This window comes from Podarcis liolepis, assembly GCF_965112155.1.
Source record: "Podarcis liolepis genome assembly, chromosome: 7".
NCBI lineage: Eukaryota > Metazoa > Chordata > Lepidosauria > Squamata > Lacertidae > Podarcis > Podarcis liolepis.
The window spans coordinates 54,368,620-54,385,013 of record NC_139561.1 but is presented as its reverse complement, the minus strand read 5'-3'; the positions used below and the strand labels follow the sequence as shown (position 1 = coordinate 54,385,013).

The window sequence follows — 16,394 nt, the reverse complement described above, 5'->3', positions numbered from 1 at the left end:
GAGGAATCCACTTCAATCCTGCCTTTTAGAGGGGCCCATGTGGCTGTTTTACACCTTCAACATTGCTGCTGCCACAGGAGAGTTTGTGTCTCTGAATAGGACAAGGGACAGTGATGGAGGCGGCAATTCCACACCTTGCCTCTTACGAACACATGAAGCTGCCCTTCGCCAACATGGTGCCTTCCATACGTTTTGGGTTACAATTCGCAGCCAACACAGCCGCCCAAACATCTGGAGGGCAGCTGGCATTGGGAAGTTTGGACTAAATGGTGACCCTTTCTAAAGGTGGGACAGAATAAAGAAGCTGTGGCAGAGCCTCTTGGAAGCAAAAGGCCTAGTGGCGCCTTTGAAGCCTGAGAGGTGGTTCCTCACAGCCTGAGCTTTTGTGGACAAGAGTCCCCTTCATCAGACCCACAAAGTGCTGTTCTCAGTTACCGGCTGTACAAATACGCACATTGTTCTAGAAAGGGAAAGCATGGAAATAGTGGGGGCAGGAGGCCATGAAAGGCAAGAGGCTTGGGAATTCATAGCCATCTGGCCTCACACTTTACCATTCTCTCTCTCATCCTCCCCTGCCAATTCTACATGCCAACTGAAGATATCCGAATCTGCCTCCCCAAAAGCCTCAGCCATTACTCTCTTAAGTCTGAGACGCCACAAAACAGAACTCTGTTTTATTTTTTACCGGAGGACAGATAAATTCGAAAGCTGGGTTAACCTGGGGTTACAAAACTGAAGGTAAAGGCTGGTGTCAGCTTATGAGAGTCACTTGGCAGCTCCCCCTCTCCATGCTAGAGCCCTGGGGTGGGGGGGTGGGGGGCAGTAGCCTTGGCAGAGACCCAGGCCAAGTTTTTCTCTCGTGAGATTCAGAGCCCTTCTCTTGACTGCCACATTTCTCCAGCTTATGGGGGGTGGGGGGTGTCTCCAAGTGCTGAGCACTTTCAGGCTCAGGAGTTGATTTTGGCTTCCCCACTGGTTCTCAGTGCCTGCCTGGCTAACTCCTTCCAGCCCTAGAGGCCAAGCGGCTCCTCTCCTCTGGCACAGAGACCACACTGGCAGCTGTTGGGTGTGCAGGGGCTGCTTTTACTCAGGCCAGGCTGAGCCTTCTCATCCCAACACCTGTTTTATGTAAGGCCTAAGTCCTGCAACATCCAGGCATCTTCACCTGCTCCAAGACGGCACATCCTGGAAGTCACAACCCTGCTGGGACTTAACCCATTTTGCTGAAATGGTGCCCCTCCAACTAATCTGCTTTTGAAAACAGATGGATCAGAGCAGAAAGACCTGCAGGGGTTCATGGGGGGTGTGTGTGCTCTGAGTAGGGACCTAGGAAGGGCATAAAAGTTCCCCATCCCTGATTCACCTTCATAACCTTCCAAGAAACAACAAAGGTGGCAAATTCCCTCCAGTATCTGATATTTAAAGCTTTGCTGCTTCTGGGCATGAAGTAATGGTGCTAGATTAGTTTCTATTCAGGTCCTGTTTTCTGTTAAAAGGAATCAAAGCAGCTTGCAATAACAATATAAAAATAATGAAAACAACCACTCTCCACTCCATATCGGTAGAGAAGAATCTGCAAATGGCTGGCCAAAGGCAACAATGGGAAAGAACAAATGTCAAGAGGCACCACATTTGCCTATTATATAAACAATTGCCAGTCTTGGCCAGCCTAAGTTTCACAAGGGCTGGCCAGGTCTCACCAGTGCCCTTGACCCACACAGTTGCTGGAGGGGAGGCAGTGAGGCACATGCAGCCTAAGAGAGGTGTGCCAAGAGCCATCGCAAAGTTGCCAAATACGTTTGGGGCATGTACAAAGTTTTCAAGCTGAGCAATCCTTCTCAGCCAGGCTGCAAGGGGTCTCCTATGCAGTCAGGCTGTGGAAGGTACTTTGCCTAAGGCCTCCTTGTCAGAGAGTACCATGCTGGGTTCAGTGCTCCGACTCTGTATGAGGCATCTGCACAAGCGGACATATAGCCAAAGGTAATACAGCTATCTGAGATTCTGTAACCTGCAGAATAAAGTGGTAAGGTCACTATATTCCCTATACAGAGAGAGCCCAGAGTGGGGCACAACTCTGGCTGCTTTGCATCCAGTTGTGTACTTTGCTCAGAGGTCAGTCTCTCTCTTTGTATTTTGCAGCATGTTAAACAGCCATGGTCAGTGCAGTATGCAAGTTGACTGACAGACTGTGTAGGGGGGCAAGTGGGGGGTGGGGGAGAGATGTGTGCTTGCTTTGAGGAGAAGCGGCCCCGTCAAGGGCACATACGCTTCACTCAAGGGCACATACACTTCACTCAATTTTTATGAAGCTTTGAAGCCATTTGCTGATAATACCAACAGTTCCTGCTTCATGCTCACACCAGTTGGTACTACCTAGCATGCACTGGGCTCGACTATAATGTTCCACTGAATTTCCCCTGATACAAAAGTGCCACTGATTTTTTGATGTAGTATATCTTTCTTTTGGGACGTGGGTAGCGCTGTGGGTTAAAACCACAGAGCCTAGGACTTGCCGATCAGAAGGTCGGCGGTTTGAATCCCTGCGACAGGGTGAGCTCCCGTTGCTCGGTCCCTGCTCCTGCCAACCTAGCAGTTCGAAAGCACGTCAAAGTGTAAGTAGATAAATAGGTACCACTCTGGCGGGAAGGTAAACGGCATTTCCGGGCGCTGCTCTGGTTTGCCAGAAGCAGCTTAGTCATACTGGCCACATGACCTGGAAACTGTACGCTGGCTCCCTCGGCCAATAAAGCGAGATGAGCGCCGCAACCCCAGAGTCAACGGCTGGACCTAATGGTCAGGGGTCCCTTTACCTTTACATCTTTCTTTGTTTTCTGAGCCAGAGAGTGGTTATACATTGGTGTGGAGCAGATACTTGCAGCTGATTGCCCTGAACTGACACAATATGCATAAGCTTCCTGCAAACAGATGTCCCATTTTTGGTTGGCTTTCGGCCTGCAGACAAACAGGGAGGAATGCAAAGCTTTCAGAAGGGGTCTTGCTGAAAGCTGCATTTGTGGCTCCAAGCTGTAGTCATATGGACAGGAATCTCTGGCATCAGATGGTTTTGATTACTCCGGAAAAGTCAATCAGTCAGTAAGATTTCCTCCTTACTTGAGGGTAGCTTTTTCAAATTCCAGCGCCAAGCAAACCCCTTTGGGTGCCCTTTGATTGAGAACAAGGCCTTCAATACTGGGAGGACAAGTCACGTCTCCTCTCCCATCCATTCCTGGAATGGTTGGGGCCAAGAGGCCCAGGCAGCCCAATGGGGCTGCTCTGTGCACAGAATCTGCTAATGATTTCCCCACATCCCGCCCTCTCACCCTCCCTCCTACAAATAGTGTGCTCCAGCAGAAAGGCTGCTGCTTTCTAGACCAGAGGCAGTGGCTGGAGGGACAGAGCAGAGTCCAGAATGGGGAGCTCAGCTGGGGCTGCAATTGTCCTCTTTCTTGTCCTCTGGCAACCAGCAGATGCTTTCTGGCTTTTCAACGTGCTCTTCCCACCCAGTACCACCCCAGAAGCAGCTCTCTCCAACAACACTCCCCCTGTGGTGCTTGGTAAGTTGGCATGGGGCACATGACAAGGGGGGCAGTGGCAGTCCTGGGGCTGGGGAGGCTAGCTCCCCACTGCAGGCAAAGTGTTGGCATGGTGGGAGGGGTCGGTGGGATAGTTGAGGGCAGTCATTTGTGAACAGCCGGCTGATCAATGTTGGGCAGGCAGGTGTGAGGTTTGAGAAGAGTCTGTGTTGGGTTGCTTTGGCTGCGGTAGTGCCCCTTCCCCTGAGACATGGATGGCTGAGAAGATGCTAGTCAAAGCAGATGGATCTGTAGGGTCTGATTAAGCTCACAGCTAGGATAGTTCAGGGCCTGATATGCTCAGCTGGGATACCTAGAAGCGGATTGTGCAGTGCTGGGCTGCTGGCCTTTTCTGTGGTACGCATTGGTGTGCAAATAGGTCTGAGATAAAGATGAACGGTGATCAAAGTGATGTCACAGAACCACTGGTGGGATTCCCAGGGCTAGAGGAGAGCCATGCTATTCTTCCCCTTGGAGGAGTACCTTGGAGGAAAGGGCATGTGGGGGACACTTTCCCAGAGGAAAGGCTGCAAGCTCTCCTTTGTCCTCCTAGCATTTGACTGCACCTTGCCCGACACTCCTGTAAGACGCTTTAGGAAGAAGAAGAAGAAGAAGAAGAAGAAGAAGAAGAGTAGTAGTAGTAGTAGTAGTAGTAGTAGTAGTAGTTTGGATTTGATATTCCACTTTATCACTACCCAAAGGAGTCTCAAAGCATCTAACATTCTCCTTTCCCTTCCTCCCCCACAACAAACACTCTGTGAGGTGTGTGGGGCTGAGAGACTTTAAAGAAGCGTGACTAGCCCAAGGTCACCCAGCAGCTGCATGTTGAAGAGCGGAGACGCGAACCCGGTTCACCAGATTACGAGTCTACCGCTCTTAACCACTACACCACACAGGCCGGTAACCTCTCCATGAGTTCTGCATTGCCCTACTTCTCCCTCATTGCCCCACATGAAGGAGGCCTTGGCAAGAGCGGGTGGGGCTGGATGAGATGGTCCATCTCATCTGATTGTGCCTGGAGGCAGATCTATCCCGTTTGCATCTAACATGGAAGCTACAAGGTCACCTTGTAGCAACCCATTGACATGCATGCTTAGCAGGGTGATGGTCAAACTGGGAATAAACTCTGTTGGTTCACCTAGCTGCCTAACGGAGCTGAAGTGTGGCTGCTGGGTCTTGCTTAGAGTGAGGCAGTGTGCCTTGCCTGGCATCTTCTCCTTCTTGGCCTCCAAGTTAATCAAGCACAAACTCCTAATTCCTCTTTCTGAGAGATCCAGCATTGTCATGCTTAGATAGACCAGGGAGAGCTGAGCAGAAGGACATCATGGGGTGGCAAGTTCCTTTCTGTCCATAGGTTGGGGTGAAAGACTGTAGAGCGGATTGCAGTGCTTCATCTTGGGTAGAGGGCGGGACCTAGGAAGGGAATTCTTATTTTATTTTTGCTGGTGGCTCTCTCCCTTCCTCCCGCTGCAGAAAAATCAGCACTTCCATAATGTAAGAGTTAAAGGCAGAGGACCTCCTCTGTCCTGTGTTGAATCTGGTGAGCAACCTTTGACTCCTGGCCCCAAAGTGGCCTCTCCATCCCATGTATGTGCACACCCACCCACCCACACCCTGGGAATCTCCTCCTGTCTCCGTCCCTTTTGATCCTGCCTGGAATAATCTTGCATAGTATTTTGTCCCACTGAATGGCCTTGACCGGACTTTGTTTTGTTTGCCTGGCGCTCTGAAAAAATGGTCTCTTTGACCAGAGAGCAAAAGTGATCTAAGTTGGTTCCTGTGTTCCTAGGAAAGGATGAGAAAAAAGGACCAGCACCAAGAGGTGTCTTTAAAGCATTATATAAGGCTATATAGGAAAGGCTGGGTTGAATCCCACAGCCCTGGCCTTGTCAAAACCTCTTTATGGCAGGACTCTGGTGATTAGACAGGGGGTGGGGAATGCTTTAAAGACACCTCCTGGTGCTGGTCCTTTTTTCTCATCCTTTCCTAGGAACACAGGAACCAAATTAGATCATTGCTCTCTGGCCAAAGAGACCATTTTTTTCAGAGCGCCAGACAAACAAAACAAAGTCCGGTCAAGGCCATTCAGTGGGAACTTTTATCATTTTAACTTGTATTCTGTATTTTGTTGCATTACTTTCTACTTTCCCCCTCTGAGGGCAATTCCCTCCTCCATTCTGAACCTAACCCCAGGGCCCTGACAGAATCTTCCTCCCAGATCTGATGCTCTTAACTTACAGAGAGCTTTGTTACATTTGGGGGCAGTAAAAATAGCACTCCACACCCACAGCTCAGAGTGGTACAGTCTTCTCTGCTGCACATGCTGGTGGAGAACATTACTCAAAATGGCAGAAGCCTGGACTGCACTACTTCTAGCTTCAGGTAGGAATGTTTGTTAGGCCAAAGGCAGCAACATCCATCCCACAGTGTGGTCAATGGATTTAGCCATGACAATGCTGCCCTATCCTTTTTGGCTTGAGAGTTTCATTGTTTGCAGGCTTTTCACATATATGTGTGGGAGCTTTCAAAAATATGACACCCACCCCCATATGCCCTTAAAGTGGTACAGTATGGAATATGACCATCTTGTTCCGTCTGACGTGTGGACAGCAGGTTCTGAGACTCCAACTGGATGGCAGGTTCATTAAGGACAAGCATGGGCAAAATCACATTATTGCAACCCCCAGAGGTAAGGGACTCCAGATCCCACCAGAGCACCTGTTTCAGAGCATCTGTGGGAGGACCTTGCCAGTAGTCTAAAACACAAAGCAGCTCCCTTGGACTGAAATCTCACTCTGCCCTTTGGCAGAATCTACTAGGAGACTCTGTGGAAGCCACTCTTGGAGGAAGACAGGCATTCTGACCATGTGGGATCAACAGATATCTTTTTTACATTAAGGGGACACAGGACCCCCAAGCACACAATCAGGATTCCTCATGCCTTGCTTTTTGCAATAAGCACGTCGTCTCACAGGGTAACCTGTGGAAAGACTTGCCAGACTAAAGCATTCAACTAATGCTCAGGCAGGCTTTTCATCACCTGTATTTGCTACTTACTCGAGGTTGTGTGGTCCTTCAAGACCACTTGGCATGGCTGCAGCTGCTGGGAATATCCTTATGTGTTAAGTTTTGAAAAGAAATTTGGTGGGATTTTATCATATATACAACAAATACATACACACAGGACAAGGTACAGCACAAAATTTAGCTTCCCTAATAGTCTTAAGTACTCAACGATTTAAGTCTTTTCCAGATATGCTGAGCTTTTTTGTAGTTGTACTATTATTTTGTTGTATTGCTTTGTTTGACTTACTTAATAAAAACAAAAAACATATTTTTTGCCATAGCAAAAAAAAAGTTTTGAAAATAAATAAAAACAATTAAAATCAGTAAACAAGCTGATCTCAAGGCGCAGGCTGGCCACAGGAGGTGACAGAAACTTGCTCAGACCTCAAAGCAACTGGTTTCAGGCCTGCTTGTGCTTCTAGGACCCAGCATGGAGGCAAACCCGAGAATCCCCCTGTTCCAGTCAAAGGCACAGCCCAGAGGCTGAGATTCAGAAGGAACAAAGCAAAGGCTGGGAGGGGCTGGGAAGCACCACCATCCTCATTCCTTGTGGCTTTTCCAAGATACCTGAGTGACATGAGTATCCTATAGGCATCGCACCTACCGCAAGATCCTCACAAAAAGATTCTCAACGGTGTCTTGCTTTTGTCGGGTGCTTTACAGCAGAAGGTGGCCAAAACATTGTACCCCCAGATGCTGTGAGCTGCAACTTCATAGCCCCTGAGCCTTGGCCGTGCTAGCTGGGGTTGAAGAGTGTTGTAGTCCACAACATCTAGAAGGCGCATCATTGGCTGTCCCTGCCTAACAAGGACAGAAGCGCCTAGCAAGAAACTCTGCTCACCACACAAGCAAATGGCTGTACATTTTTGCTAGGAAAATGGTTGCCACCTTGTTTTGGTGGCCTAGCTCCTGTTCCCAAGGTATAAACAGGTGAAGCTTTGCCCACCATTTATATCCATGATGGGGAAAGCTTCATCAGTTCTGAATTCCCATGCACCAAGAGCAGGGCCTCTAGAAAATATAGCAACCCCCCCATCCCACCCCGCTCACATTCTTTCGTTGCTACAAAAGAACTGCAATCTTTCCAGGACTTTAGATGCACCACTAAGGCAGGCTGCCACTCCTCTTTCTCCACCTTTCAGTGCCTGGTTGCCTGGGAAACCAACTAGAGGCCAAGCTGGACAAGCCGGATGTGGTGAACTGGATGTGCTACCGCCAGACAGATGACTTCTTCACCATCTGGCTGAACCTCAACATGTTCCTGCCTCTTGGGGTTGACTGTTGGATTGACAATACCAAGTACGTTACTGCTTGAAGCCACTTTATAGCTTGTTATTGTGTGACTCCCTCATGTGAGGAGGGTCTGCGAAAACTGAGCCAAAACAGGGTGAGGGACGCTTCATTCATGGTGGAAGCCAGAAGTATGTAGAAGTACAAAGTAGCACAGGAAGGGGATGGGGACCTGGTGTCCCCCCCCTTCCAGCTGTCATTGGGCTCCAACTCTCTTCCATCCCAGCAGCCAGCATGGCCAATGGTGGAGACTGTAGTCTGTTGGTTGCAAGAAAAACAAATAGGTATAAAAAGAGTATTCCTAGATGCCAAGATCCCAACCTGGGGCAAATACTCATCAATGAGAAAACCACAGTCAAGATTTAAAATCACAAAACCAAGTAAAGTGTAAAAATATACACTGTTAGACCATTAAAATATGGGCCCTTGTGAGTTCCCTCTTGTCCTAGCATAGGACACCACATGTTTGGTAAGTTAAAAACTGGTTTACTTTCAAACTCTTCAAAGGTCAGGTTCATGTGCTTTTCTATACATCAGTCAGAAAAGTTGCACAGGCAGTAAAACTTGGCTGTTACAAAGTGGTAAAAGTTATTTGTATAGGAACTCAAGAGTTGCTTGTGAGAGCCATGCCGTCTGAGCTCGGAGCAACCAGCTCAGACCTCCTCACATGTTGAACTTTTCAGGTAGACTGAAAGGAACAAAGGTTTGATCCCCTCGTTCCTTCCAAGGTGAGCTAGGTTGGCAGGACATAGTAATCATTACGATTTTTAAAAAAAGTATTTTCTATGACATTTTAATAGCCAGGAATGAAAATCCCAGCATGGTGGTTGTATTTTGCTTTGCACCTGAATCTGCCTTCTGCCCACAGAGTGATCTACAACAGGACAACTCGGAGGGTGTCCAATGCCCCTGGAGTCCAAATCAGAGTCCCTGGGTTTGGCAAAACCCACACAGTGGAATACCTGGACAGGAGCAAACTGGCTGGTAGGAGGCATTGCTACCTGCAAATCAGTCATCTCTCTGGTGGAGGAAGGACGTTTGCTGCTTCACTCTGCTTGGAGTCGTCTTGAGCCATGGGCATAGCCAAGGGGTGGCAGGGAGGGGCAGCTGCCCCCCATCAATAAAAATCAATAAAAATGCATAGCAAACTGAGGTTCTGCACCCTTAACGAAAGGCCTGCCCCCCCCCCACAAAAATCCTGGCTACACTTTTCCACCATGGGATTAAAATGAGGGCCCTACATGGCATGGCATGTCATAGAGAGCTGCCTTATCTAGCAGCAAGGCCCATTTCCAAGATACTTCTGCAGTGCTCAGAAGACAACAGGGAGCCTTGGGAAGCAAAGGTGCCCCCCCCCCTTTGGTTAGGGTCATCTTCCTTGCAATATCCTCCCCTGGTTGATTCCTGTCCAATTTGGTTCCGGGATTAGTAGCAAACAGATCTTGCTCCTCTTCCCCCACAGTACCAGCACCTCTTCTTCTTCTTTGTTAAAAAGTGTGCCACTTACTGTAACAACTTCACAGTGAAACCGGCACCTATGTTTCTACAAAAACAGCACTGAATATAGGCATGCAAGAAAGAGGACCTTCCAGAAATTTTTGATCCACCACCCACTCTGCCCAACCATTTCCCACTGTCCAGAATTTCCTTTTTGTAGGCGTTTACCAGAATACAAGAATCTTTAGCTAGGAAAAAAACATGTATGTTTAGTGTTTCATTATGGTTTCCCTACTTTCTTGAAGACTTTTTTTTTTAAGGGTGCAATTTCCGCCTTTTCCTGCTTTAACAACAACAAAAAGCTGCTCATTCCACACCTTAGGAAGTGGATATTGTGCCCATACCTGAGGTACCAGAGGGGTTTTTTCAGCCCGGGGGGCGGCGAGTGTTACGGTATATATCGAGGAGTTGGCATCCTTACTCCTGCCTCCTAATGTGCTGGACCCAATGGGGCTTGGAGCAACCCAAGGAGTCCTCAGAGCAGGAAGTGGACCCCTCCAACAGGTCACCTATCCAGCCTTCCTCCCCTTACCTCCCCTCATGTTAACCTCTTCCTCTCTCCTCCTACCTCCAGGGTACATGCACACACTGGTGCAACACCTGGTCAACAATGGCTATGTGCGAGACCAAACCGTGCGCGCCGCCCCCTATGACTGGAGGATTGGGCCCGGTATGTACAAATGGGTAGCTAGGGAGGGGGCTGTGAGGAGGACTCAGCTGGTGGGCCAAGGGGTGGGAAGCAGGAATGCTTTCCCCTGAAGCATAATGTTTGACTGACTATTGTATTTTAATATTTTGTTGGAAGCCGCCCAGAGTGGCTGGGGAAACCCAGCCAGATGGGCGGGGTATAAATAATAAATTGTTGTTGTTGTTGTTAGCAACCATGGAATGACAGTGAGCCCAAGGCAAGGAGAGAGGGGTGAAAGCAGCCCTCTTGAGTGGGGGCAGTCTAAATGCCCCCCCCAACACACATACCTGTCGATGTGTGGCTAAGGCAGCTTTTGGGGAAACAGCACAGAAGGAAAGGGCAACTATTTCCTTCCTTCACCATCATAACAGCCCTGGTGCAAATCCCGCCTCCCATGGCTGATTTTTTTTTGGGAAAAAACAGAATCTTAGAATTGTAGAGTTGGAAGGGACCACAAAGGTCATCCAGTCCAATGTAGGAATCTTTTTGCCCAGCGTGGTGCTCAAACCCACAACCCTGAGATGAAGAGTCCCATGCTCTACCGACTGGAAGTCTGTAATGAGGTCTGGTCGTACATTCCACCTCCTCTGGCCGCTCAGCAGAGCGGAGGCTGCTTCAGGTTTGAGGGTCGGAGTCTCCACAATCTGCTTGGAACATACAAGAAAACAATATCTGGTGCTTCTGAAGCACCAGGCTTCCCTGACTAGTGGTCAGAGTTTGCAGACAGGAGAGCGTGGTTTCTGGACGGCCTGAGCCTCTGCAGCACCTCATTTTAAAAACACACTGTTCGAGTCACACAACTGGCAAGGACTCGCGAGGAGGTCTTGCGCAATCTCCACCTCTGACCTTCTGTGCATGCAGAATAGCTCGGGTTCAGTCCCCCATGGCAGTGTTTCCAAATAGGGCTGGGAAAAGATGCATCCCAGCGCCATCTGCTGCAACACCGTGGGGCAGCCTGGATGGCCACGGGGGTGGCCAGCAAGGCCATGTGGCTGGCCGGATCCAGCAACCCCAACTATGTCTCCACAGATCAACAAGAGGAGTACTTCTGCGACCTGCGCAGCCTTGTGGAGGAAATGCGTAAGACCTACCAGAAGCCTGTCTTCCTCATTGGACACAGCCTGGGAAACCTCAACATCCTCTATTTCCTCCTCCAGCAGTCCCAGGCCTGGAAAAGCCAGAACATCCGGGGCTTCATCTCTCTGGGGGCTCCTTGGGGGGGAGCAGTGAAGCCCATAAGAGTCCTGGCCTCAGGTGAGTTGCTTGCCAGCAGGTGAGGTGGGCCGGAATATCTGGTCCCTCCAGACTAAAAAAAAGGCTGCGTGCACCTCTTACTTGGGTGACCTCCCCTCCTCTTCCACTGTCTGGGGTTGCTGCCAGGCCCCTTGAGGCTCAGGGGGGGTGGAGCTATCAAAATGGGGGTGGAGCTTAAATGCACTTTTTAAAAACAAAAATCCTCTCAGGCCTCTAGCACAGATTTACTGTTTTATTGCCTCCTGCTAAACTAATCTAGACATGAGTATCTCGGGGGGCGGGGTGCATCTCCCACTCTTTTTATTATTGGTGCTAAAAAAATGGAGATGGTTCTCTTTGGATTGTGTTGGGATTTCTCAGTGTTTTCGATAAAACTCAGTTGAGCTTTAAAGATGCAGAATGTACACAGCCGTAGTCTCTTTTTCCTGCTGTTTTCCAGATGTGTGCTGTTCAACTCCAATATACTTTGTTTACTGTGTGGTATGAAACATAAAAAGACTAAAGCTATGTACGCACTATACCTTTAAAGCACATTTTAAGCTCCTTCTTTCCCTCAGAGAATCCTGGGCTCTGTAGTTTGCCCCTCACAGAGTTACAATCCTCAGCAACTTTAACAAACTACAATGCCCAGAATTCTTTGAAGTGGGAAACGTGATTTGAATGTGCATTCAAGTCCATTTCCTGAGCTTTCTGGGAGATTGGTTGGAGGTCTATGCCAGTAATGCAGTTGATACCAAGCTGGTCTGCATTTCAGGTGATGAGCAGGGCATCCCCATTATGTCCAGCATCAAATTGCGTGAGGAGAAGCGCATGACCACAGCCAGCCCCTGGATGTTCCCAGACACAATAGCTTGGCCCGAGACCCATGCCTTCATCTCTACCCCCTCCTACAACTACACCTACCGGGACTACCAACGCCTCTTCACTGACATTAACTTTGAGGATGGCTGGTACATGTGGAACGACACCAAGGACCTGCTGAAGGGGCTGCCTGCCCCAGGGGTCGAGGTGTATTGCATCTATGGCACGGGTTTCCCCACTGTGGAAACCTACATTTACAACGACCGCTTCCCCTATGAGGACCCCATTGACTTTATGTATGGGGATGGGGATAACAGTGTTAGCCGCCGCAGCCTAGAGCTCTGCAAGCGATGGCATGGCCAGCAGGAACAGAAGGTCCACGTGGTGGAGATGCCGGGCGTGGAGCATCTCAACATGATCTTTGACAACCGCACCCTCAACTACATCAATGAAATCCTGCTGGGAAACTTTGGGGAAGCCAGAGCTGCAGAAGATGAAGCAGGGAAAGGAGGAAGAGGCTTCTCAGAGACCCAACACAAAGACCAAGAGGAGAAATGAAGGCCCTGCGCTGAGGAGATTGGGGTCACTTTATTCCTCCTGCATAGACAGGAAGCAGGATGACTCATGCATGCCCCCCACCCCCCAAAGTCTACAGTGTTATGTGCAACACAGCTGGATGCAGAGGTGCCTTGCAGGATCCTGCCTCCCCGCTTGCTCTGAGAGGGAAAGACTCCTCCAAATTGCTCCTGCCAACAGCTGCCTGGCAAATTTCCATCGCTGGTGTGATTGTTGGGGCCTCTGAGAGTTCATGTTCCCCTAGCATGCTTTCAGTTTGGTAGGCAGGTGAACTAGCCCAGAGCTTTATTTACTCAATGCAAAAAGAACAAGGAGTCCTGGGACACCTTGTAGACCAACACATTTTATTATGGCATATGCCTTCCTGGGCTGCAGCCCCTTCATTGTATGAATGGAGTTGTGGGTATATCTAGACATACACATCATCAGACACATATTAAACACAAGAAGTATAGGCTGTATCAATTTTATTCTGGTGGCAGCCAGAAGAAGAGGATGATGAGCTAATGCCAACATGTAAAGGCTTTGCCCAACAGTGGCTTCTGGCTTTGACTGCATCTTCCAGAAAGGGGTGGCAGCAAGAGGGGGGAGAAAAATCCTCCCCATCTCCTCCAACTGCCCCCCCTCCGGAAGACTAAAGACAAAGCTGGAAGCTGCAGTTTTACACAGTCTTTATATCATGTTGGCTTTGGGCTTCTCTCATTCTCTGGTTGCCATCCCTTTCTGGTCTTGGCTCCCCAATGTTGGCTGTGGGGCAGATGGAGGGCAACAGCCCAGGTGCCCTCACCTCTGGCTGCACTGCCAAACATGGTGGTGATGAGGACATCCTCTTCTTAGAGGACATCCCTATGCTGTGCAGAACTTGGCCAGCTTCAAGGCCCCTGCCCTGGCAGCCTCAGCACCCTGATCCCATAGACAAGCTGCATAGCATCAGCAACATGCTTAGCACACCCATGGCCACAGCCACGTCTGCCTGCAGTTTCCTCACTGGCCTGCCCCTCCTAAAGGAAGGGAAGGCCGTATCTAGGTACCCCAAGCCCCCAACCAAGCTGCCCAGCCGGCCTCCCAACTTATGGCCTGTAGTTATGCACGGTTAATCCTGGAGTGACCCTAGGCTCACCTATCCAGGTAAGGTAGATCCTGGTGAGGAAAAGGGGTGTGGGAGGTTATATGAAGGCAGGGATAATTGTTATAAAGGGAAGGCAGGATTCATTTTAACTAGCTCTGTAATCCTGAAAATTTCAAAGAGAGAGCCCAATCACATCAGCGAGATAGGGTAGAACAGCACACTGCCCACGAGTGGAAAATATCTCTCCTTTATTACTTGGCAAGTTGCACAGCTAAGTTCTCCTGCAGTAAACAGGTTCTAGCCTAGGACTCATTGAAATGGGAAAGGAGACAAGCTAAAGTTGAACTTGTCCAGTTGGATTTATCTGATGTGTGGTGAATGTGGAGGCTAGGGGCTGGATCTTTCCACTCTCCATCTCCCAAGCCAACACTGCTTCCAGGAAGGTTGGGGAAGGAAGGAAACCCGCATGGACGCTAAAAGATTTAAGACAACTTTCACAGAGAGAGAGAAAAGTCCCCCCAAAGTGCTCCCAAATATAAAGCCCTCTCACTTGAAATATTTCCCCCTACTCTTGGTTCTCTCTTTGGTAACACCCCTGAATAATTTTAGTCCTCTGTTCCACCAATTCTGTATGGGAATAATAAATGCTGTACTGACCTATGAAGGGCTGTTGAAAGGATTTCTGAGATAATGTTTGTGAAAGCTCTATGAATGTATTTTGTTTTTTCTGTCTCATGCCTGACACTGGGGCTTTGGGGATGACACAATTATTTGCTTTTAATTTAAAGAGGAGAAATGATTTTGGAATGATCACGGCACAGGCATTTTGATATTTTTTTTAATTGTTTTTGGTTGCTTGGTGCTGATTTTTATCTTTTCCTTTCTGTGCTTGCTCTGCTTGGTTGCTTCATGTCAGTCAGTCTTTAGGATTCACAGCAGAAACCTATGCATACTTACTCAGAAGTTCATCTCACTATGTTCAGTTGGGCTTACTCAGGATTGCAGACTTAGCTGCATTCCCAGGGTCTCAGTAATCTCAAGATTGAGTATTGGATGTACCTTATCTCTGTCTGTACATATGTTAATGTGTGTACACTGCAAGGTGGTCATTTTGCATACTAAGCTACAATGGCTGGTTTTGAACCATATATTGTAAGACAAATGTTTTTTCGACTATAGCTATTACAAATTTTATTTCATTTCATTTATCTGTTGGAGATAAAGGTATTGTACATTATCCCTTCCCTTGCACATTTTTCCCTCACAACAATCTGGTGACATGGGTTAGGTTGAGAGGTTGCAAATGGCTCAAACTTACCTTGTGAACTTTACAAGGAAACTGGAATTTGAACCTGATACCTGAGTGTGTTGCTGTGTGCAATGGGTAGGCAGGGTGGGGAAAACGCTGAGTTTGTACAATGTTCCTTGATGTTTGAACTGGAATGCTAAAAGCAGGTAAACTCAAGTCCCAGAGGGAACAAAACAGTACAACTTGATTTTTGTGGGCTTCATTGTGTGTGGACTACAGAGTTGTGTTTGAAAGTCCAGAGCCTCCAAGTGTTTCTATTTTCCAGGGAAGTTCCTGATTTAGAGAAGCCGTTCCGGTTTCTGATTTGATTCCGGAATGCCCCACTTTTCCTTAGGATGTCCCTGTTTTCATTGGATAAATGTTGGAGGGTATGGAGTTATCCAACCCCCAAGCCGTCGGAAGACAATCCTGTATAGGGAAGTATTTATTTAAAGTGTTCAATGTTTTATTATGTTTTTATATATGTTTAAAGCTGCCCAGAGTGGCCGGGGCAACCCAGTAAGATATGTGAGGTATAAATAGTAAAATTATCATTATGGAATGGGACATCCCTATTTTCATCGGAGAAATGTTGGAGGGTATGAAAGTCTGGTTTTGTACTTTTTTCAGATAAAACCAAATTTCTTCCACACCATCGCCTCTGTGGGCGTAGGGTTGGGGGTGCCAATTCATGGTTCACCTCAGGTGCCAAAATGTCTTGGGCCAGCACTGTTCCAAAGCATTACTGCTTCCGATTGTGAAGTTAAAGTATAGCAACCATTGCTAGTAGCCATTAATAGCCTTCTCCTTCGTTGTCTGATAATCTTTTAAAGCCATACAAATAGCTAATATACTGCAGTGTCCAGACCAGACTAGGGCACAGGTGTCCAGGGTTCAAACCCCCTCTTGGCTATAAAGCTCAATGGGTGACCTTGGACCATGTTTCGAGCTCTCAGCCTAGCCTACTTCACAGGGATCTTGTGAGGATAATTTAGAGAGGGGAATTGCACCTTGTACACCACTTTGAGTTCCTCAGACAAAAGGTTGAGGTTTCATGTAATAATACAGTAAAACACCAAGAAATGCCTCTAGGTGCACAAGCATGTTTTTAAAAAGATGCCTTGAGGTGGCGAATGTGGGTGAGCACCCAGGCAGAGAAAGGAGGTAGTTCCATAATACAATGAAGCCCACAAACTCTAACATTTAAAATAACATCCAAACCACTGGAACCGATAAAATACAATAACCAAATGATGGACCACTAGCCATTCAACACCTGGGCAAACAGGTGAG

General features: G+C 48.2%; 1 protein-coding gene across 2 annotated transcripts; it reads left to right on the top strand.

Moving 5' to 3' along the window:
• The first annotated feature begins 649 nt into the window (after window positions 1–649).
• On the top strand, window positions 650–15,050 carry LCAT (lecithin-cholesterol acyltransferase). 2 transcript variants are annotated; one of them, XM_083515066.1, is made up of 6 exons: window positions 650–738; window positions 7,781–7,937; window positions 8,797–8,912; window positions 10,000–10,095; window positions 11,143–11,367; window positions 12,122–15,050. In XM_083515066.1, exons 2-6 carry the CDS (start codon window positions 7,843–7,845, stop codon window positions 12,724–12,726), a joined length of 1,137 nt encoding a protein of 378 aa, XP_083371192.1. In that variant the 5' UTR covers window positions 650–738; window positions 7,781–7,842; the 3' UTR covers window positions 12,727–15,050. The 2 variants fall into 2 exon arrangements, with proteins under 2 accessions (XP_083371192.1, XP_083371191.1); XM_083515065.1 differs by lacking the exon at window positions 650–738 and adding an exon at window positions 3,339–3,554.
• Window positions 15,051–16,394: the final 1,344 nt, after the last annotated feature.